This window comes from Melospiza melodia, chromosome 4 (genome assembly GCF_035770615.1).
Source record: "Melospiza melodia melodia isolate bMelMel2 chromosome 4, bMelMel2.pri, whole genome shotgun sequence".
Taxonomy (NCBI): Eukaryota; Metazoa; Chordata; class Aves; order Passeriformes; family Passerellidae; genus Melospiza; species Melospiza melodia.
In genome coordinates this window covers 13,532,375-13,556,575 of record NC_086197.1, presented here as the reverse complement: position 1 = coordinate 13,556,575, position 24,201 = coordinate 13,532,375, and the positions used below count along the sequence as shown (strand labels likewise).

The 24,201-nt window shown below is 43.7% G+C and overlaps 1 protein-coding gene across 3 annotated transcripts in view; it reads right to left on the bottom strand.

The window, feature by feature from the left end:
* The window catches only part of ETV6 (ETS variant transcription factor 6), a 121,192-nt gene that overhangs the window by 69,695 nt on the left and 27,296 nt on the right, over positions 1-24,201 (bottom strand). Inside the window, exon 2 of one of the 3 annotated variants that reach the window (XM_063153957.1) lies at positions 9,061-9,187. The exons of 1 other annotated variant lie outside the window; for it this stretch is intronic. In XM_063153957.1, the coding sequence (XP_063010027.1) occupies positions 9,061-9,187 (127 nt within the window). The remainder of the gene's footprint in view (positions 1-9,060; positions 9,188-24,201) is intronic. One more of the 3 variants, XM_063153958.1, reaches the window with a different exon arrangement.

Genomic DNA, 24,201 nt, shown 5'->3' with positions numbered 1-24,201 from the left:
AACATGAAGAAAAAATGCTCCTAGAGAACTTGAAGAGGGAGAATGCTGAGAACATAGTATGAAAATAACTCTTTTTATCAGGATGCTGAGACAGTGCAAATTCATTACCAGTGCTACAGGACCCAACTCTGAAATGTGTGTGTTTGTAAAGTTCCCAGCCCCTCCTGACTGAACTTCTGTGGCTCAGCTCCTATGTTCCCCCTGCACCCTCAGGGGCAGGAGTGGTGCACAGTCCAAAATTCAGTGAAATTATCACTCTTCCTTAGAGACAGGATGGAAAAAACCCATACAGGGGTAGCACACCCTCCTGCACCTCACAGCACCAGGTCAGGGCAGGGGCCATGCAGGACATGGGGAGAACAATGCTTTCCCGCAGGACCGGTTCAGGCGCTCATAGCCCGTGGGATCCAGTGCTGCAAGCAGCTCTGGATTTGGGATAGTGAAGCTCCAGATACAAAGAGCCCCTCACTAAGCTCTAAGACTGGAAAACTTCCACTGTCTCCAAAGCAACCCCCATAACCAAGAATTTTCCTTTATCCTTCCTCTCCATTGCCTGCAGAACAGCCCATACTGTTCCTGTGGGCTCCAAAGGCAGGAAGAACATTTTGGTTAATCATTGGAGACATTAATTTAATTTTTACTTGTCATGGTATAATTTAACATTTTCATTTTCTGGTCTGTATAATTGCCACAGAGCTACCTGACCATGCTGCCCATGCAGAGCAGACATTTTTTTTTCAGTGGGATACAAAAGCATAGGGAGATCAAAACCAGACAGGCAGATGGAGTAAATAAAGCAGGGAGCTTCAGGCTATTCCTGGGGTATGACTTCCATGCACAAAAACTCATGAGGAAAGATTTGGAGTTAAGCAAGTTTCCTAATGCTTTGACTCTCAAAAGCCAATCAGTGGTGATTGTTTATTAACTCACAACCTCACCAACCATATGCCTATTAAATCTATAACTAACTCATAACTTCTTGAACAAGGATCACTGCTACATTAATAGGGCCATGCTAGAACTGCACAAAACATTTTACATGAGAAGTGGGCACATTCAAATGTATTCATCCCATAAAAGTGCACAAGCATTCCACAAGGCTGGAATGCCTGATGCATTAAGAGCTCCACCCTCCCAAGAACCTCTGGAGAATGATACTGCAAAGAGGCTCTTGGCTGAGGTGTTGGGAATGGGCCTCCAAATCTGGATGGAATCATTTCACCAAAAATGTCTACAACAAACTCAAGAATCATTGAGCCCTTCTGCTCCAGCAGTAAAATGAGGAGTTCTAAAAATGGCATAAACCCCCATTTAATGGATATTTTACCAAGCTGCATTTGTTAAACACCCGAAGGAGTGCCAGCACCAGAGAGGAAAGACATAAAAGTACAGCAGAAAGAAATCCAGCTTCTCATAAATGGCATCAAATAATTCTTTTCTTTCTGTGTGTGTACACACATGACCTACCACATTAACTCCTGGGACCTCAAAGCTACAGGAGCTTTCTCCTCAGACACTGCATGTCCCTCTCAGTGCTGGACAGAGCTGTTCTCTCCCAAGAGGCAGCAGCTCATCTCTGCTAAAAGATCATGATGCTATGCTGTTTCTGCAGGGTTTTTTACCACACTTGTGTTTTGCTGCAAGGCCCTCACCACACAATGGTTTCTTATTGTGGAGTTGTTAGTCATGGCTTACACGCAGTTTCTCTTCTGTGTTTTCTCTGCTTGTACGGCTGTTTATGAATGCTGCATTCTTTGCATTCATTTTATTTCTTACAAAAATAATTTTTAAAAAAGAGCATGGAAGCACTTATAATACAAATGAAAAATCAAACAGACATTTGGGATGGAAAGAGAAAAGCAAGCTAATTTTAGGTACACTGATCGTGACAATGTCCCTTTAAGACAAAGCTAAAAATGCTTCAAACCCAGCAATACCATAAATGTCCTGCTGCTTCTGCTTCTTATTCCTCTCCACACTTTCCAGGGGAATTCCACAAGGGATCAAGCCTGAATCCCATATTAAAGTGACATGGCTTCCTTTCCCCTCTGAATAGAGGGGAATGTGTATTTTGGAGATTTAAAACCCTCCAGTAAAGCTCTCCAAAAGGGTAAAAGACTGGCTCAGCACCACTGGGACTCCCACCCACACTGCCAGCCTTCCAGATCCTGAAGCACAGGTCTCTCTGACCTCCCACATCAGGACTGCTTTGCAGGTTCCCACTGAGGCAGGAAGGCTCTTACCCCTCCCCACGCTTCCACTGGGAATGGTCAGAGCAGGAAACTGCTGCTAACTCGGGGCAACAACCAGGCACACTGGGAAAAACAAACCACTTGATTCTAGAATCTCTCAGGGAGCAGAAAGCAGCTCACAGCAAGTGAGCTTCCTTTACAAGTTTTTTCACAGTTAACCCAGATGCTTCTGCCATAGCCACCAGGCAGCAGTAAGGAGTGAACAGATTTAGGGTTAAACTCACCAGCTGTTTGCAAAAGTGCTAAGTGAAGGGGCCCTATGTCACCCCAGTGCAAAGCCAGTGACAAGGGGGTTAGTTTCCTACAGGTTATGAACAAAGACCATGCCAGAAAAATGCAAAGCAGAATCTTCATGATCCAAAGACCACAGTTTTCCCAGCAGAATGAGTAATGGTGTTTCACCCTTCCCAGTGCAACACAGTCCATATAAAACATTAGCATCCATATTCACAGAATGACTGGGTTGGAAGAGACCTTCAAGATCATTGAGTCCAACACAGCCCTGACATCTCAACTAAACCCTGGCACCCAGTGCCACATCCAGTCTGTTTTAAACACACCCAGGGATGGTGACTCCACCACCTCCCCAGGCAGGCCATTCCAGAACTTTATCACTCTTTCTGTGAAAAACTTTTTCCTAATATCCAACCTGTATTTCCCTTGATGCAGACTGAGACTGTGGCCTCTTGTTCTGCCAGCTGCTGCCTGGAGAAAGAGCCCAACCCCACCTGACTGCAGCCACCTTTCAGGAGTTGTGGAGAGTGATAAAGGCACCCCTGAGTCTCCTTTTCTCCAGGCTAAACACCCCCAGCTCCCTCAGTGGTTCCTCACAGGGTTTGTGTTCCCAGCCCCTCTCCAGTCTCACTGCCCCCTCTGGATGCACTCAAACATCTCCATGTCCTCCCCAGCCACGGCACAGGAGTGACTCAGACTGGGCTTCCCTGTTTGGAGGATCTCTTTGAGGCTGGCCTGAGATTCCCAGTAAAGCCCCTGGGATGCAGGGTGGAGCAGGTGAGTTCAGTTGAGGTGAGCCCCAGAGGGTGCCTGTGGAACAGCCTGCCTTAGGTTACAGGCACAATCAGTGCCTCCCCAGCTCATGCTCTGCATCCTGTTTGCCCAACATGTGGGCACAGCTCAGAGTCCTGAAGGAGCTTTGCTGGGGTTAACCAAAGCAAGGGGTTCTGAGGCTGACAGGATGGCTGGCTGGGATTTCCACACTCCCCTCAGCCTGCCAGTAGATTATTAACAGTTACAAACTGAAAGACCAGGAGGCACTGCTGGATGGACCCTCTCCGAATAGCTCACAATAAAATGTGCAAGAGTAGCCCATGGCAGAAGACAAAGATGTAACATCAAGATTAAATACTGCAATAAGGTGTTAGCAAGCAGTGCTATTGCCAGACTTAATTTTTTTCTTTTTTTGTCATGGCTTGGTACTGGTTACATGTAAGGTGAAAAGCAGCTTAGAAGAAAAGGCAAGGGCAGCAAGAGGGAAGAGCAAGGCTTTAGTGGCCATAATGTCAGAGAAGAGCAAGGAGAGGTCCAGGAGAAGCCAATAATTTGAGAAAGAGGCCAGCCCAGCTCCCACGAAAATCAGTGGGAATTTAACCACTCATTTCAGCAGGACCAGGATTAGTCTCAGCCACTAATTTGACATTCTGGCCACCTCTCCCAGTCCCTTTGTCATATGAAGCTTTTATTTTATTTTCCCTGTATGTGCGTCAGTCAGTTTTGTTCCACAAAGATCCTTCCAAAGCAAATATTTTCATTGCTTGCTGCTCTAAATGTGGCTTAGGGTAAAGGGCTTTTTTTCCCATCTCACTGCATACTTTCAGTTCAGTGCATTGCATATTCTAGTAACTAAACAACAATATGCTTAATGCTTCAAAGTGGCTTTCCAGCTGCTAGCCAAAATTGTAGAATAATTAACAGGTGCCAAAGGATTAATAAAAGGAGTAGGATAATTAATAGACACTATACAGAAAAAAATGAATCCCTGGCAATCCCGAGTGTTGTTGTTTCCTCCACCTTCTCTTAATTGTTTCCTGCATTCCTTTAATAAGAAAAAAAAAAAGAAAACTAGTGCCCTTAAAACACAAATGATACATATAAGCAACAATGCATGATCAGAAGAAAGAAACTGGCAACAAACTGCCTTCAGGTCTAATAAATGCCTTAGTTTAAAGAAACTGCCCAACTACCTGTCCAACTACCCTACTACTCATGCCCACACAGAACTTTATTGCACTATTTGGTACAGCCAAGGTCACAAAGATGCCAAACCAACACAGAAGCACTGGACTAGTTCTCACCAAATCAGAGTATCAAATAATAATACAAATAGCCATGCAAAAAGATTCCTATGAAATACTCACTAAAAATGTAAAGGCCTTTAATATAATCCTTGCAGAAAACTAAACAAATTTCCTTTCTGTCCTTAATGAGGGAAGTAAACAGACCATAATAACACAGGACAGAGAGATACCAAAATAAAAAATTGATCTCACTAGGTGTATGTGATCAGGCCTGCATTCTATGAATTTTATCCAAATCAGCTGTGACCTGGAACTTATCACACACTGGAAAACCAAAGGTCAGAACCCAAGCCTACACTTGAAACAAAAAGCACTCAGATGATTTTACAAACAGTTCTTTAGCTTTCCCTACCACCACTATACCCCAAAGTGAGTGGAGCCAAGACAACACTGCAGCCCCAAAGTAAAAGTTCTCCCCGCTATGAGGAGATGCATGTACTGTGACATCTCAAGTGTATCACTGCACTCTGGACATCAGTGCAGACTGCTGGGGGTTCACAAAAAAGGCAACAGCAAGAAAAATTAGTTTTGCCAAGAAGAATTGCTTTGTGTGCACAGAAAAGTGTGCAGAGTGTCTTACTATGACAATGGGCTGCAGGCATGTGAAGGATGCCAACATTAAGGAGAGAAGAGTAGTTAGTTCAGAGGAGCAAATGAACTTGTTTTTATGTTTGTATCAAGAGAAAACTCTGAAATCTTTGCCCATGAGATCAGTCTCCCTAAACAAACACACACATGTTCCCAAGAGAAGATGCCCTTCAGAGATAAAAATCAATCTGTACAAATCAACATAAGCATGCAAGGGGGAATGATGTTGCACAGGACCAGAGCATGCAACAAATCCTTTCTGAGAAAGGATTTCTTCTGTCTCTCTTTTTGAAAAAGTTTTATATTGAGGGAAACAAAAGAAAACCATGAAGCCCATAGCACACATTTACAGTTGCTGTTTTAGCAAGCAAAGCACCTTATTTTAAACTTGTGTATTACAAAAAGGGGAAAAAAGCTGTTTTCTCCATAATTCAAAGCATATTAATAGACAGAAAAAAGGGTTGTAATATCCATTTCTTACATGCTGTATCCTCTATCCAGTTCGAAGAACTGCTTATTACAAGGCCATAGCATAAAATAAGGTGCTAATAACATTTTATCAGATGAGACAAAGAATAAAATGAAATTTTAAAAAACACAGACCCTCACCACACAACCCCACTAACCTTTTCTGTGGCGAAATGGAGTGTTTCCCCATAGATAAAGGGTATGTAAATACTTCCAGAAGACTTCCACCTATTTCTATATTTTTCAGTATCACAATACCTGGGCAGTTTCTGTATTATGGATGAAATCAGCACAGCCTACCTGAGGCTCATTTGCTCACTAAGCAATGAGAAATAATTTATCACACCAAAGGAAACTGCTTTACTTATTGTTCTGATACTTTTGCCTGGTGCTCTCAGAGTGATCTGGAACATTAGAAACAGTGACATTTCTTTTCAGAAGGCATAAAACTGCCTGAATCCAGAGAGTGCTCTACATGTTCCATGTGAAACATTTGTTTCTAGGTCTGCCTTTGGGTCACCTGCACCTATGGCACAGGTAGATGAAGATGTGTGGGGTGGGACTGAACCATCAGAATGTCCTGGAAAGAGGAGGAGTGCAGGCCTGACAACCTTTGCATTGGAACTGTGTGTGTGAGTGGAGGAATTGACCACATCTCCCATCAACAAAAACAACTGTAGGGATGGAACATAACAAAAACTCAGACCTAAAAAATCCTTGGACTTTGCAAATCTAAACCCAACCTTTACACACAGCCTGAATTAGAAATTAGTTACTTTGCCTGACTTCTGAGGCAGTTTGGATTTAAGATCAAAGATGTACCTCAGACACAACTCTAAAAATAAACAAATAAACAAAAAATAAATGAGAGGAGTCCATGCAGGAACTGAAAAACCCTATATTAATACCTCTTAAAACCTCATGACACGAAATCCAAAAGGAACTGAGTTATTTCTATACACAGTATTAGCAAGACTACTGGAATATCATCTTCATGTCTGTTGTCTTCACTTTAAGAAGGATGTCTGAAGTGGCAGTCGGTTCACAGAGGTGATATAAACAGAATTTGAAATCTGAAAGCTTAACAGGAAGACTGATAGCCTTAAGAACCTCTCCTTCCTCTACAGTTTAGCCAAGAAAAGGTTAAGAAGTGACAACCTAAAAGCACCTATATCAGGAGGAGTCTTTTGACAATATTTAGCAGGAAAGGCGATAATGAGATCTAATAGTTGGAAACTGAAGCTGACTAATTCAAACTATAAATAGGACACTTAAAAAAAAGCAAATAAGGAGATAATTAAGCATTAAAAGAACATCTAGAGACCTTATATCCTCCTCATCACTTAAGTCTTTTACATGAAGAGCAGAAATCTTTCTGCACATGCTGTAGCTCAGTTGCTGGACCTAAACACAGCAGTTACTGCATGAAGTTTTGTAACAAGAGATATAGAGATTATAAATCAACAGAGATTGTTTGAGAAATTCACAATGTCTGCTCCTGGCCTAGCTATGAAGCTATGAGTGGTTTTAACAGTGTTTGGGTGGTCTGTTAATTGACAACAGTGTTTTGTGTCAATACTGACTGCATACCGAGCTACAAAATACTACACTGCCACTGACTACAATTAGTAAGGCTATGTAAATGTGTTCATGTTGTTTATGACCTCAGACACTAACTTTATGGAAGGCTATTTCACAGATATTTCATGATTAATCATCTGTGCTTTTACACTGCAACAAGTCAGACTGGTGTGGAAATACTGAAGGGAAAGAAGCCTTGCAAGTTTAAAAATGTGCCAACCAAAAGAACAGAAAAACCAAAACAAGAGTCAAGGTGAAAGGTTGGATCACATTCTAAAAATACTGTGAGAGAAGTCTTCACTGAGAGGAAGCTGCATAAATCCAACACTATCCAGCACACTGGCTGGATGGGAAGGAAGCAGGTACAGCTTGTACCACCAGTGTCAGCATCAGGAGTCTCTGCCTCCCTGCCTTCTGCCTCTGCCAGACACAGTGGGGAGGGCAGTAATAACTGGAAACCCAGCTGTGATCCTGGCTGAGCAGTGGACACACAGTGGCTCCCACAGCAGAAGTAAACATGCAATGAGGAAAAAACCCACAAGATCTGGGGATGAACAGTGCCAGTATGGAAAAGAACTGCTGGAGAAAAACTGCTTCTGTGTTGGTTTTTTTGTGCCTGCTTTGGGCAAAGCACAGAAATGCCCTGTGAGTGCGGCAGCCAAGTCCTCCTCAGGCAGGGGAACAGCTGAGCAGCCACACACACGTGCAGCCAGGCCTGGGAGCTCATGGATGCCCAGGCAGGGACCAGGCACAGTCAGAAACACTGCAGCAGCAGCAGCTCCCATTCCCACCAGGAAGCACAGAGAACTGGGCCACACAGGACACGTGACACAGCATGGGAACCAGTGACCTTGGGGCAGAGTAACTCATGGCCAGCAAGGGAGCGAGCACAGGACTAGAGAAATGCTTTAAACACAGTCTGCATCCAGAAAAGGAGTGTGTGTGGAAGACAGCAATGACGGTGTCTTGTGACAAACATGGACTTCCCCCTCTTCCCCCCGTAACATCCCAAACCCGTTTGTCAGAGGGCAAAGCACAAAGTTTTGTTTGCTCCTGGCCCTCTTGTTCATTGTTGCTTAAGTACCCCAGGAATGTAACACCTGAAAAAAGTTTACTTAAAACATCTTTATTTCCATCAGAACTGCTTCCCTCCAAAAAGGAAAATTCCACTCTTCTTGTCACCCTCCTAACTCACCTCTCACTGGCCAACAGTCCTTGGCCTTTCCTCTTTGTCAAACATTAAATCACCTCAGCAAGGAAGTACCTGGCTCTGATCTTGCCCTCAGCTCCAGTTTTTGTTCCCATGTCAGCGATATGTCCTTCCTCCTTTGCAGCATCCTTTTGTGCACAGCTAAGCTCACTCCTCCTCCTTTCCCACTGCCTCTGGCAGCAACCATGCTCTACACTAGAGAGCCTGGGCATCACAAGTATTGGAGACCCCTCAGAACCTGAAAATAGCCACAGCACAAACACATTCCACTTGCCACAGCTGGTGAAACTCTGACCTTGTGCTGTAGAACGTAACTGAGCCATTCCAATGAAGTGGAAGGAAACACAGCACTTCCTGTCAGAACAAACCCTCCACATTTGTGCCTGTCACAAAAAACAGCCCAACTGCTTGACAAGGGCTGCAGGAGATGGGAGGGGAGATTCAGCATGCTGTATTTAAGAATCATTTTCTTCAGTTATAAACAACAGCCAGGAAAACCAAACCAGCTAAAGCTTATTAAAACAACAAAAAAAAGTATAAAGCCAGGGACTTCCCTGCTCTCTTCCATAAAACCAGAAGCAACTCCTCACCCTGTCCCACCCCCTCCTCAGTGTAAGAGCTTAAGCAGCCTGGTGCTGACACTCACGCAGGTGTGCTGGCACTCTGTAGGTGTCGTCCTCCATCCTGATGGCCTGAGGCACTGGGACATGTAGTGGTGACGAGGTGTAATTTGGTACCGGGCTCGCGGGAGGTGTGTACGAAATTCTTTCCTGCTGTTAAAAGAAAGTGGGGGGGGAGGGAGAGAAAGAGAGAGGACAACGTGAACTTTGGAACAGAGGTATGAAACCATGGCAGAGGAGGTGGACGTGGGTGGAAGGAAGGAAGGAAGTGTGTGCCTGGTGATGTGCACTAGTGGTGCACCAGCTGCCCAGGGAGCCCCACAGCACACACAGAACACTGGCAGCCAGTGCTGAGAAGGGACTAAGAACCTTTTAGAGTGGCAGGATTACTTTTCAAGAGAGCCACGAAATTTCCAAGGGCCTTCTCAGAAATTTGCCAAGGGAGGAACGGGGAAGTGACATGCAAGAGGGGAGACTCCGAGGGCTTTTGTCAGTGGAAATCTGACAGCAAGTCCATGATACATGTGTGAGTACCACTGAAGTGCCAAAACCACTTAATCTTATGTTAACAAATCAGTCATGATCTGAACAAGCTAAGTGTTTAGCACTATACCCCTTCCTACCATTTTAAAGACATTAATCAGTAACTTTTGTCATTGCTGCAGAAAAACACATCACCAGACTACTCTATTTACCATCAAGTAACGTAGTACTCTTGTTTTTGCTAAGTTACTATTACCTTCTTTGAAGTAGTTTAACTTGCAACCAAGTACAGTCAAATTGAGCTAAAGAGCAACTTGTGAATGTTGTATTAGTTTCGTAACTGTCACAATTAGGTTCTTACCTAGGAAAATGCCTGACGAGAAATCTAAGACTGAAACTTCACGTTATCTGAAGGGAAAATTCTTCCATATTCTAAGCCTCCAATCATAGTACAAAATATACCTTTTGTAAATAAACATAGCCACAATTTTACAGAAACAAAAAAGCTATTATTATATGCTTCCTGGAAGGTAATGCACGTTATTCTCCAGAACACTGACACACCAGTGCAAGAATGGATTTACATCCCTGCACACACAGAAGCAGGAGGAGGTAATTTCTGATTGCAGGACAGTACGAGTGCAGGCTCTCACCCTGACCTTGATCTCCGGCAAACGGAAAAGACAAATTTGGTGCTGAACCAAGAGAAGGTAATTGCTACCATGACAAACCACAGCATTATCACAGCCATGAGACAGGAAAATAGACTGAGGCTGACAGAGGCACCTGCAGAATGTAATGTAAGCACCCTTGCCACCAAAGGGAAGGAGAGGTTTGCAAAACCCTCTGCAGGCAGATTAGGTGACATCCAAAAATAAAGGGAACACCTAGAAAGTCGTGCAGCCACTGCTTCAAAGCAAGCCCAATTCATTCTCTTTGCAAGGTGCTGTTTTTGCTGGTCAGAAGCTCAGGCAGAACCAGAAGTTTACCCTCAACATCAGGACTGCCACCACAACAGCCTGTAACCACATGGCAGAGAAGACTGACAGCACGTGGAGAACACACTATTACAGGTTTAGACAGAGCGAGAAGACAAGCTTGTTTCACTCCACCATCACTTTGTTATTTCTGCAAGTATGGCCCCTATGTCTGTCAGCTCAGTACTTTTTAAAGAGAAATTGTTCAATCTTATGTTCCTGTCTCCCAAAACTCAGCTTCTTTCTACTCATCACTGGCCAGGCAACAGCAATCCATTAGCCAGCATGAATTCAGTTTTGTGCAGTTGCCAAACAGGGATGGTCACTGTGATGCAATGAAAGATGCACCTGTGGAGCTACAAGGCATTATTTGATTTTTCAGCTTCCCCAACTCCCTCCCTGACCCAAAGTGGCTGACTCTGTGCTTCCTGCTGCAGAGGTGTGGCTCTCTGGGCCCATCTGCACCCCTGCCCCTGGTGCACAGCATCCCTGGAGGGCAGGGACACCGGGCACTTCCCAGCATTTCCTGCTGCCATCCACAGCACAGATATTGAACCACACTGCAGCTGCTCACTGTGTTCATGGATACATTAATAAAAAGAGAAACTCTCTGAAACACAGCCACACAGCTGCTGCCTCTGTTAATGGGCACTGGGGGATAGGTGGGAGACCCAAAGTCCTTTTCCTCCCTCCTGAAGAATGCAGGATACAGTCCAAGCTCAGGTCACACTGCATGCTCACTGAATCACCACTGCAAAGACAAAGTGGCTTCAAAGGGTCTCCTCACTGCCCAAGAGCAGGTGGAGAATGAAATTAAATCCAGAACCCATCCATTTCCCTCAAGACCCAGGAGGTGCTGTATCAAACCAAGGCATTATGCTTCCAGTATGTGCTGCCTTTACTGATCAATCTCCTAAAGGCATACCATAACTTGATTTATACCATGGCAGTTTCATTGAGGTTTACTGTTTTAAACAAATGCATTTGATTCATTGTTTCCTAGTATTCATAGGGACAGGACAGCCAAAACCAAACAAGATATGGAACTGCAGTTACTTTTCCCACACATCTTGGATATCCACAGTACTGTGTGAATTACTATTGGCAGAAGGCATTTTACAAGGCAGCAAGGGGAGTTAGCTATCCAATTCCTATTAGTGCCTTTGAAATGCCCTCTCTTGCTAATCCTGCATTTTTCTGTCAGCACCTTTAGCCTAAATATCAAAGCAATTTACAGACATTAGGTAAGTCCTTCTTTTTATTAGACACACAGACAACCTGAGTTACAGCAAGAGCACAGCTCAAATGAGCTAAGTAATTTCAGAGTTAAGCTGTCTTGAAAAAGGACAGCATGTGCCTCTCAAGGGCAATACATTTAACAATTGCATGCTGAAAGAGCTGCCCTGGACAGATTTCCAAAAGGTGTGGAATGGTAATGGCACAGGGAGGTCAAGACACTGGGCTTGTGGAAAAAATGAGCTTAATCCCTGTTTCCAGCATGGGGCAGCAACGTGGCTGGCAGCAGAACTGCGAGCACCAGTCCGGTTCTACAGCCTGGCCCTGCTCAGTGCTCAGCCTGCACAGTCCATGCACAAGGTCACATGTGCTCCTCCAGGCTCTCTGAGGCTTTCTGGAGTCACGTTTCCAGGAGGCACCTCCTGTGCTCACACCACTGAGAAGGGACTGCATCAATCCCCACAACTCCAGGACTGCCCAGTGCTTCTCTCTGCAGAACCCACCAAACTAAAACATGGCTGGTGTCTCATGCTTCTAAGGTTATGCAAGCAGATACTCTGCCACTAGGAATTTTTTATTGAAAGCATTTCCTAACTAGTCAAGTTTAGTATTTCCCTTTGTATTAAGGCCAAGAATGGTAGGCTTGTTCAATCCACAGCTTGGGAGGAAGGATAGGTAGTGCTGGTAGAACCTGCATGAACCTTGCGTGTTCCTGAGCAAACAGCCTTGCTGCAGCTTAATGTACTGGTAAAAAATCCAAATCAATACACATTTGATGTGGTCCTGTGAGATTTTTGGTGATGAGTGCTAAGAAAGAGCTTGGTACTACCACATTCCTTATTCACCACCTGCCAGGGGACTCTATAAACACCTAAACCTACAAGGGACCAAACGCTCAGCCCCAAAGAATTACCAGCTAAGAAATTTCAAAATAGCAACTCCTGAGCATTTTGCCAGTAGCCACAAAGAGGTGACTAAAACAGAAGGCATATTGCTTGCTGTCATCATTTTTAATCAGTTTCTTCAGCACAAAGGGGTCAAGAAAGTTTCACCATGAAATTTCACGTTGCTTACAGTAACTGGGGAGCTTCACTGAGTCAGTTTTCATGGAAAGCCCTCCCTGGGGTTTACTCTGGTGGCTGCTGCTCCAACGGGGCCACCTGGACAAGCAGCCAGGTCTGCATTGAGCAGGACATGCTTTCACCTGCCCAGCTGAGCAGGGACAGGCTGAAACACATGGCCAAAAATCAAGAGAACATATGGGTTCTTTCTCTTTACTAAATATTCAGCTGCTGAGAATGCCACAGGTAAAGGCATCCTGTGTAAATCAAAAGCTGCACTGACTGTGACTATGCAGTAGGCATGTATCTAACAGCTGACTGCACTCCCAAAGCCATCAAAGGACACACTGATTTCAGTCTGAAGAATTGGGGTACATCCTTTACTGACAAAAACTACCTGAACAGAATTTTCTCTGTCATGAACACAAATAATTCATACTGCTAAAATAAAAATATTAATTAAAAAATCAAAGTATCAAAATTAAATTGAAAAGAAGTCTAACATTGAGGATGAGGGAGGCTGCAAATAAAAACAGCTTCAAGCTTTTGATAGAATTGCACCCTTCTAAACTCCAATGCAACAGCCTTGCAATCTGATAGTCTTTCTGTCCCTTTACTAAGTTCACTCATATGGCAGGCACAAAGAATATACATGTTTTTGTAGAAATGAAAATAAAATATGCAAGAAAGTCTGCTAAGCATGCTCTTATGTTGTCCCACTGACATGATTATTTCAGTAGCTGGATAGGTGGCATAGTAAAACTACTTTTTTAAATTGATAAAGCAAAGAAATGCAATACCTATGCAGCAGTTTTCAGGAAACCAAAACAGGCAATGTGGTCTGCAAATACCTTGTGCTGGACAGAAAAGGCAGCTGACCTTAATCACTGAATAAAAGCTTTCTCCTTTACTGCACATAATGATACCACACAGGGAGAAAGGAATTGAGAGTGAAAGCTGACACACATTTGTGTCCCAGGGTGCTGTGTTCCTGTGCCATGAAATGGAAAGCCAGGCCAAGGGACCAGGAGCCAGGGGCAGCCTGGGAGGGTCTGGTTTTCCCACTGTGGATCCTCACGGGAGTAGGTGGCTCAAGCAAAGCAGAGGGGGGAAAAAGGGCCTTAAAGATAAGGGTGGTTGGAGGAAAATGATGTGTTTGCAGGAAAAATTCAGAAGGCCCTGAACATCTGGGCACCCAGCAGGACAATGACAGCAAACCAGCCACAGAGAAAATCAGCCAGAGATTCAAGCAAATCAATCCTTAGGGAAGCAAGTGAGGAGAAGAGGAAAGGGAAGGAAGACAGACGCACTGTTCACCAGTGGTTTGAGTGCAGTACCACAGCTGGATATCAAAGTCCAGAGACCACTGTGAGAGGAGTTCCATGGTCTAACTTAGGGAGCAGGAAGGAACCAGAGCCTCTGATGGACTGAATGGCACATCTGGGGACCTTGGTCAGTGTTAGAGTTTGCATACTCCAACCTCTGCCACGGACAAAGGCTCAGACCCCAAAATGAACCAACTGGAGCTCTGCAGTAGCAGGGGATGAATTCAACTCTCCACTTCCCTCCCCTCCCCCAGCTGCTGTCGTCTTCTTAATTTCCATGGCAGACATCTCCTAATTTCTGATCCCATTAATACAGCAATTCACGTCAAATCTATAGCAGCATAATCAGCACACCATCAGTAATTAGAGAAATTAAAACAAACACAGCTCTCTGGAATGGACCTTATGCAAAGCAGCACTGGGAAAGATTAACATCTCGTTTCCTGGGCAGAAAGCAGAGATTGTGTCGGTAACCTCAGCAATTTTGTGAAGTTCAGTTCCTCCCTGGCTCCTCCTTCCAGCCTGTCCTCCCTGCACAGGGGCAGGTGATGGCTCTCCTCTCATGCCTCAGTCCTTACTCAAGCAAATCAAAAACAAACACAGTGGTGCAATGGTTCATCGCAAAGGGAAGGGGAAAAGAGACACTGGGGAAGTTCATGCTTCTCCCATAGTGATTACAGCCACTGTCCTAATTAAATTAAAATTGTACAGACAGCAATACCAATGCACTTGAGTGCTATGAAAAGGCAGCTTGAGGAGGTCAGTGCTGTCATTGGAAATGCCATGATACAGCTGCATTACTGTACAAGCACTCCAAAATATTTCAAATTAGCAAGTATCAAAGCAGCAAAAAACTAGCTTAACCACACGCTTAAAAAGTATTTTTTTGCTGCTAATATGGGGGAATAGAGCATAGAACAGGTTATGTGAAGATAGTATCAGGTAAAACTAGAAGATAAAACTAATGCAAAAAGCTCAATACACTTCATCAAAGGATCAATCATTTATATTTATAATAAAGAATTTCATCTGCAGATATCACAGTTAGGCAGCAGAAAATACACAAGAGGCAGATTCTGGTTCAGAGTTTGGAAGCAGAATCATCATAGTCCAAACAGGGGTAAAGCCTTATCTATGCCCCCACCCTTGCAGCAAGGCTCCAAGGAGAGTCAGCAAAGCTGGGACTTGGCCCCCTGACCTACGACTTCAAGGCAGAAGCCAGCCATGGATCCAGCTGCCTGACATTAGGAAACCATCTGCCCCCAGCCCTTTTCAACATGTAACTCCAAAATTTGCATCCTGGGGTTGTCACTGCAAAGCTCCTCTGCAGAACTTGCTGCTGACCTGTGTTTAAGCAGGGCATGGAAAAAGCTGGGCCACTGCTGCAACCCATAGGGTCCCTTTGGCATCTATACCATGATTTGTTGGTACACTCACGCCACAAAAAGCACCACAGAAGGCTCAAGAGAGACAGTTAATTGTATAGCTAGGGAAAAAAAATCCCACATGAGGCTTTGAAGTACTGTGACCAGTGAGTAAGCAGCAGGGAAGCAAGGGAGGCAAGAGCAAAGAACTTTCCAGGCTTAGCTGCACGTCAGGGATATTTCAGTGCACTTTTTGTGTTCTCTTTTCCAAAAGAGGCAGGGCTGGGAAGCCTCATCTCTGTCACACGTGGTGGTTGTACAAGCCTGTCTGCGTGCGTGGGAATTGACACCCTGCACACTCTTGCTGCTGTCATGTGCTCATTTCAGGGCAAGGCTCCTGCAGGCCATGAAACTGAGATGGGCAGACTAAGGGGAAACATGGTGTACAGGGAGCTGCCCTCTCATGAGTTATGGGAAAGCTCCTCTTCTGCATCCCAGGGCTGGCATGGCACAAGTGTTTGGTTGCATTACTGGAGCCGTCACAGTTGCAATGTTACTGTGCACTCAAACACACATCCAAGGACAATCAGCATTTCTCATCTTCCTACCATGGCTGAGCATTGCCTTCTGAACATTTCCACTGAAGCCACAGTTACTGTGAACAGGGTCCTTCACAAAACAGGATATCAAATATTTACATAGCACAAATCACAGGTCAGAACTGTCACACAGACCAGGTCAACTTATTCACTGTCCTGGGATATCTAACTGCCCATCAGTTAAGTAGTGAAAAAATCATGGGAGAGTAATTCACATAAAAGTCACAGCTTCTTTTAACCTTCAGTCACTGATGGAAACAGAATTCCTGTACTGCTGCAACATCCTGAAATACACATTTTGAAAATACCACTCACAAATAGAAGAAATTGCCCTTCTTGGTCCCAATACACAGCTGGATCCTGCTCCCATCTGTACCTACAAAATTCTTCAGTGAATTTTATTTATTTATTTTTAAACAGTGTTTCTTGTCCAGATTTACACTGGTGGAAGTAAAATCCACATATGGGCCTCAGTCTCTCTGTAACTTAAGCTTACTTACATTGGAATACACAGCACCCCTGCATTCCCACCACAGCATTTCTCCACACTTCAGGCTTCTGGCAGACTTTCCATGAAGAAGGACATGCCAAATGCCCAGAGAAACCTGGGAGTGCCATGCCAAGGTCTAATGCTGCACCTTACAGTTTGCAATCCTGAAGATTCAAGCAGTGCCACAGTAACCCAGCATACACAGCATGGCAGGGAAGTGTGCCACATCCCCTTGTTCCAAAACACCTCTAAGTAGGTAAAAACAATTTTCCAGAGAGAATCTAGGCCAGCCTGGGAATAGGACAGCTAAAATAAGGGCTGCTGGTGAAAAAATGGGCAGATCTACTTGAGTAAAACTAAACAGAATCCTCAACAAGAGAAGACAGCCAAATAAAATACCCATTCTCAAAGACTGCCTTAGTAAGCTAGTCCAGAAACAAGGGATCATGGATGACTGCCACTATAAAGTATCACAAAGATTCAGATTATTTAACTCCCAACACATTAAATGCAGAGGGAGTTCCTAGAAAGGGCCATACCTGCACTGACCTTGACTACTGTACAGAAACTGGACATGGAACAAACATCAAATTACGATCTTCCTCTCCCCCTATGCTTTCACCTACTCCAACTACTTCAATGTGAGCAACATTAAGATCAGTGTGACTAGAAAAGGAAGCTCTAGCTGACAAAGGAGAGTATATAAAAAACAGCTGGTAGGATTTCAGAATGTTAGAATAGAATACTGCATCCTGCACATTTGCAGGCTCTTCATTCTGCATCATACACACACCCACCCCTATGTATGCAAGACAGGCAAGTTTAACAAGAGTCAAACAATCCAGCTTGTAAGGAAGGAATACAGGGACCACTGAGCTGGACAGAAGAAAGGACAGATACAGCCCAACATCCAAAAGGAAATACAAACAGAGAAGACATTGCAGAAGGATAAGCTAGTAAGAAGCTGTAATCAAAACATAACAATGCATTGGGAGACCACTGAAAGAAGCTAAGTTACATAAAAAAGAAACAAAATCTGCAGCAGGTCAGCCTATTAAAAAAATGGACTTTTTTTTTTAAACAAGCTATTTAGCAGCTTTTGTAAGGTCTGGAGAGTCAGCAGTCTAATAGTATGAGAATGCAAAGTAAAAGAAACTGAACTTTTTGCTGATCATCAGACACCAAAATATTACTTAGAAAAAGAAAACAAACCACGTGGGGGTAGTGTGAGGCACAGTAAAATCTTTTATTTCCTATAAAACATGGTCCTTCCAGCACAGGGCCATCAGGATTGGCAGAACTTTTAGGGGAGTTTTTAAACATATTTGTAGAGAAACAGCTGGTCATGGTACAGCATATCTGATCCAAAAGAGTAGATGTGCTTTCATGTGTGTTTAAAGAGAAGCTGACGCTCCTGAGCAAGACATCTACCACCTCTAAGAAGTGGTAGGTGACAGGCAAAGAGCAGAGCCTGAATTCAACAATATGGTCTATATTGCATGGACAATGACAGGGTCAAGTGATGGCTCTTTATTAAATGCTTTCTCTTCCATTAATGCTGCACACTCTAATGATTTGCCCATTGCTATTAACAAATCTGCCATGTCCCTGCCTGCAGCTAATAAGTAATTAACTAAGCAGGTGAATATTGTGTTGCGTAAGGAGAGCTATTAGCAATCCTTTCCCAACTGCTCTGAAAACAAGAGATGCCTTCCAGGTATGACCTGTCCATGTGACAGGGTACACCCCACACAGACCTTATTCCTTCACTCTGGAAATTCCAGGGGCACTCCCAGCACTCAGCAGAACAAGAAGTGGATCAGCTCCTGTACAGGGGCGCTGCACAGGGCTGGGTGGCAGATGCCAGGATAAAACAAGCTCCACAGAAGAGGTTTGAAGAGAAACAGTGAGGACCCGAGTTTGCCTGTTCCCAGACCTGCTGTGACTCTCCAAAACAACTTGTGGCACTACCAGAGCCCTCACTGCCTTGGTTGTGCCAACAGGACAGTGGGATAAATGCTGAGGTCCATAGGTGTGTCAAGCCCTGTGACAAATCTCAGTTTAGCTGCTTTCCTTCTGCCAGAGCTTTTCCTGTTCATTAAGATCCCCAATTGTTTTAATTGCTCCTTTCAACCTCTGCATCGCTTTTTGTTCTTCCTCAAATTATTATTTTGTTTTAGCTCATAATCCTGAAGCATTGGTTATGATGTTGTTTCTGGCAGAAGAGAAGTGCTGAAGTTTTCACTCTGGTTATCTTTGGCTTGTTTTCACAACCAAGCATTGCTGGTTCACCTCTGAATGGACACTGCAGTGAGAGCCACTCCACCCTTACCATAAGGCTGCCTCTGACCTGCAAATATTGCCTCACTACACAAGTGAGAAGCTTGGGAACTAAGCCAGCTGAAATAGAGTAAACTTCAGACTTATTTTAAAAAGAGAGTAAAGTACAAGTCTTAAGCCCATTTTAACTCAATCTGAAGGCTTCTTCATGGTCCTTATTACTACACTATTTAAATATGTCCTGTAATACCTTTAGCACTTTCTTGCAATGAAGGGAAGTGTTATTACACTCACCTTTACAAGTGAAGGACCAAAACATTAACAGATTAGGTACCCATTCAGGGTACAGAGGCTGAGGAAAAACCTACTTCGACACCTCAGAAAACAGTATGTTCTCCTAAGAACTCTGTTTGGCTGTGAACTCGACTGTTAGGACTTGACATTTATACAGTGACAGCACTCAGAAGCAAACAAACACTGCACCATTGCCCAAAGTGTTCCAGAAATAGTGAGCAGAGGGCAGCCCTGATGAGCTCAAAGCCAAAATACTCAAGATAGTGAAGCACCACAGGAAGGGCCAGTTTGAATCCCAGTTTACAGTTAGGAACAGAGGTGCAGGAAGAAGCAGCAAGTCTCCTAAATCCCATTTCAACACTCTACCCACACAACCATGGTTCTGGGGTTATGCTGCTGCTCTAGAAACAGAAGGATGAACTACAAGAGAAGCAAAATGACATGGACAACTTGCAAAAGCTCTCAGAATGCATTTCATTTTGTATTTTAGCATTGATTTTAAACATCCTCCTCATGGGAGGGAACTTCTGATTTCTAACTCTCCTCCTTGTCAACGCATTGACTGAAATCTCTCAGCTCACAAGCAGCAGCAGAGACGGCCTAAATCAGAAGGGAGCTTCAAAGCTGTTCCAGAAACACATCCCTCCTTTGCCACAAGAATCAGGACAGAGGCACTCCAACCCTTCCCACGGTTATGCAACGGCACAGACCCATTTGGGAAGGCAGGTTTCCTCACCCATCCCAACTCCCAGCTACACAGTCTTCAATACCAGCACAGCTCTCTCCTCTACAAGCAAAGCAAAGCAAAGCAGGGGGACATCAATCACCCCCAGTTAATCAAGCAGGGTGTGTTTGACACCAGAGCTGAGCTGTGAGACTGTCAGAGGAAATGGGGGAAGGAAAAAAAAAAAAAACAAATCTGCTTACAAGAACGATGATAAAATGCTTCTTCTGCTCTTACAGCCAAGAAGGTGACTGAGACAATATTCCCAGCATCTGAGGGAATGTTCCTTCCAGTGCCCATCCCCACAGTCCACCTCACACACAGCAACAGCTGAAGTTTTCATTAGGAGAAAATTAACCCCTTTTTTTTTTTTTTAAGCTGGCAACAAAGACACAAGACTTTTCCTGGCATTTCTCCTGTTTATACAGGACCTGCCAGACCGGTTGTGTGATTTTTATACTGCTTTCTTTTCCACAAAGTCCTTCGAAAGGCAGAATAACAGAGAGCAACTAAGGAAAAAGTCTGGTTATATCGGTCCCAAGATCGACCCTTGGTAACACAGCTGAAAAATCAAAAATTAACCAGAATCCTCCTAAATTTATTTGGACTATCTGAAGACCATAGTTGTTTACATTTATTATTAAGACTGTGTTGAAGTAGAACAGCTGTTTTGAATAGTGGCAGTCCCATTTTAAGTTGTTTAACAGCTGAAGAGGTAAGTTACATGGCAGATAAAATGGGAAACTGAGTAGTTTGAAAAAATAAATTGACAAATAAAATGAAACACAGAGTAGTCAAATGAACTGCTCAAGGTAAGCTGAGGCAGAGATCAGGTCTTCTGAGCAACCAGCTAGTTTCCTGCATATTCAGTCTGTCACTTGTACATTGCACATGTCTAATTCCCAACCAGTGCTGGGATATGGATGCCTGAACTCCAACAGCAAACAGTTCTGAACCCCAGAAACTGATGCCACTTCCTCCTCCTATAAGGCAGTAGGCAAAAAATTATTTATCATTGCCTGGCTCTAAGTGCGCTGCCAGGGGTCTGAAGACCAGAAGTGGTAACAAATGTTAGTAAACATTTCCCTCAATACAAGCAATCTGACTAAAATCAAAATGTTACACCAAAAATAGCCTTTTCAATTGCTACATAGGGTTTTTTTTTTAAATGTTGAGGATTGTTGTTTTGTTTGGTCTTTTTCAGAATAACAATCTTGAGTGCAGCAGTACTCAAGAGTACACTTTCCACTTGGCCTTTGATTCAGAAGAAATTTCTGTTTTGATATTAATTTTGCTGTCCACTTGCACAATCCTGGAGCAAAATTAAAAGTAAAATGCAAGTTCAGCTTTCTGTTGGAGCGCTCTAATGTCAAAATCTACCCCCAGAACAACAACAACAACAAAATATAGACATTAAAAGAAATTAAAAGAAGAAAAGAAAGAAATAAATCAGTGGAGTGTACCAAAGCAGTCCTGTCCTGTGATGGCACATGAAGCACAGCTTCCCCCAGAGCAGCAAGGGCTGTGGCTCCACAAACCAAACCCTCATTTTCACCGGGCTGCACAATAAAGGGTGAGATAAACCCAGAGCAAACAAACGGGCAAAGTTCGAGCCTGCAGCTGCTCCTCATGGGTAGCTCTGAGCTGACACACCTGCTGCTCTGCAGCCACTTCAGCTCCCTTGGGCTTGGCCTTTGCAGGGCTGCCTGATGTGCTTACACAGGATCTGCCCGTCAGCCAGAGAGCCCAAAGTCATTCACAAACAACTGGTGAGGGACAGACAATCTCAGTGCACAGCAAGTGAATGGGCACCGCTGCTTACACACCTGCAACCAAAAAAAAATTAAAATCAGAAAGCTGTTGAGAGTCCTTAAAACCACCTTAAATGAAAATAACCTCCTAACACTGCAAGCTCCACAGAAACATCACCTCCAATGTCTGCAAACTGAGTGTCCAGCTCCCTCAGTGGCCACCACAGAGAAATTCAACAGTAATAGCTGCATTCATGGTGCAAGAAAGGATCCCTCAAAACACACTGGATGCTTATAAACCATGTGCATCAGACTTCATAGGCACAGTGAGGCCATCCCACAGACTCCTCCTCTACAGCCTGCATCCCTGAGCTGCTTTCAGGCTCAGACAGATGGACATCCCACTGATGGGAGTGTGATTCTTCACACCAGGAGAATCCAATCAGAATTAGACACTGGGCACATGATGGGATGATATCCATGCAGCAAACTGCAGCTGCCATGCTGTCAACTACAGACCACTCTATTTGCCTCCTGCCTTCAATCCAGTGCTAAAATTACATAACTTTGTGAGCCACAAAAAAAATAAAACCTATTTTTAAATTTATTTAGCTTCTCCTCTTCCTATCCCCATCCAAACTGGAATCACAGTACAATGATCCAATGTCCCAAATGGAAATATTAAAGCTACTAATACATTTAAAATCAGAGTAAGCCTAAAACTTTTTACTGGCTTAACTGATGTAGGTGAAATAGTGGACAGTCTCTCAAGCAATGCTCTTCTATCTTTCAACACATGTATGCACATACATTTATGCTATAGAAGCATGTTACTACATATCTCTATTTCAACTTTAATCCTAATGCCAAAAATTATAGTATTAATCAGAAACCTGTGCTGAAACTCACCTCAGCCAGCATGTATGCAAAAATAAAAGCAAGATCTTAATATTTGATGTTCCATGAACTAAGGTGAAAAAAACCCTGTGAGCAAGCATGTACATTCCTACTGACAAGAACTAGGGGTTTTGGTGAGCACTGGAAATTGCAAACATGGAAAATAAAGATACTAGAATTTTTAGGGAGCAGAACTACCTGCTCCTATTACTTGCAATACCTGATGACATAGTTTGTGATACCTTGCAGCATGGTAATACCCCTGGCCATAGCTAAACCTGTAATTACAGAACAGATGGGGAAAAAAAAAACCCAAAAAAAATCAAACAAAAACCCCCACAACCCACCACCAAAAAACCCCAAAACATCAATCCTCTTGGGAGATGCACATATCACGCTTGGCACATCAGAAATTATTATCAGATCTACCCAGAGCTCCTAGTTTGGAGACAGAATGAGGAATCTTGTTACTAAGAGACAGGTGGAAGTTTAGGGGCACAAATTCTCTAGTGCATGGGAGAAAAGAAAAATGGGAAATAATGCTATCTCACAGATACAGCAGAGAACATGAAAAAGAATCAGATCTCACTGAGGAAAGGAAATACAAGAAACCCATGAGAAGAAGTGAGAGGAAACACCACAAGCCCCCTTGTCTGTAGAAGCAGCAAAGACTCTTGCCTTCAAGAGCTGTGAATGTCAGAAGAAGCATAAACATCTTGTTTTTGTTGAAGGTGGTGGGGCTTCTTCCAACCCACCTTCCCCCCCATCATGGAAATACAAATTCTAAGGGCAAGAGCTATGCAGACTTCAGAAAAAACTGCAAATCCAAATACCTGTGCAAGCCCTAAAGAACAGCCCTGGAGATGAGAGGGAGAGATGGAGTTTCTACTATTCAGAATATAGGTCCTATTAATACAATGAAGGCAGGTGGGTTTTTTTTGTAAAAGAAAAATCATTTTATTCCACCCTCACACCCCAGCAACTTTAATCCTTTTGATTAAACCAAAATTGCAAGATTTCTTTTGGTCAGCCAACACTAGCTGCATCTGAAAAATTACTTAGATAAAGTCACCTCCATTCTTTAAAGAGATGCAACTCAACACTAATCTTGTTATAAAACTCATTGCTATGCAAGGGGTCATCTAGAAGCTCCTTTGTCCTGTATTAATTTGAACCAGTTTATCTCAGTACTCATGAGAGCAGACATTGCAGCAAACATACAGCATGGCACTGATCTCAGCAGTGGTGTATCAGCCCAGGACAACCAGCCAGAAAGGTCACCCTGAAGTCACTGCTGGCTAGTAAATATGCTCCTGTGTTAGTAAATGGGAGTCAGTTGTAATCACATCCTTTGAATTCACCCTGGACCACAAATTCCCATGTAGCCAAAGCCCTGGGTTTAATGAACAACTGCAGGGATTTACCTCCTGCTCCTCACTGCCCTGTCACCAGGAGCTACAATCCAAAAGCACTTTAGGCAAAAGGGAATGCAGGAGTGCTCTTTACCTGCCCCAGAGCAAAGTCCAGGAGGCACCTGAAGCCATTGGGGCTCAAACCCAGGCAAAAATGGCCCTCAGGTTAAGCAGAGGAATTTGATTAGCTACACACAGCTGCTGAGTTAATGGAGCTGGCATGGCTTACACTCTACTGTTTTCCTAACTTTGGAAACAAGGAGTTTCAACCACT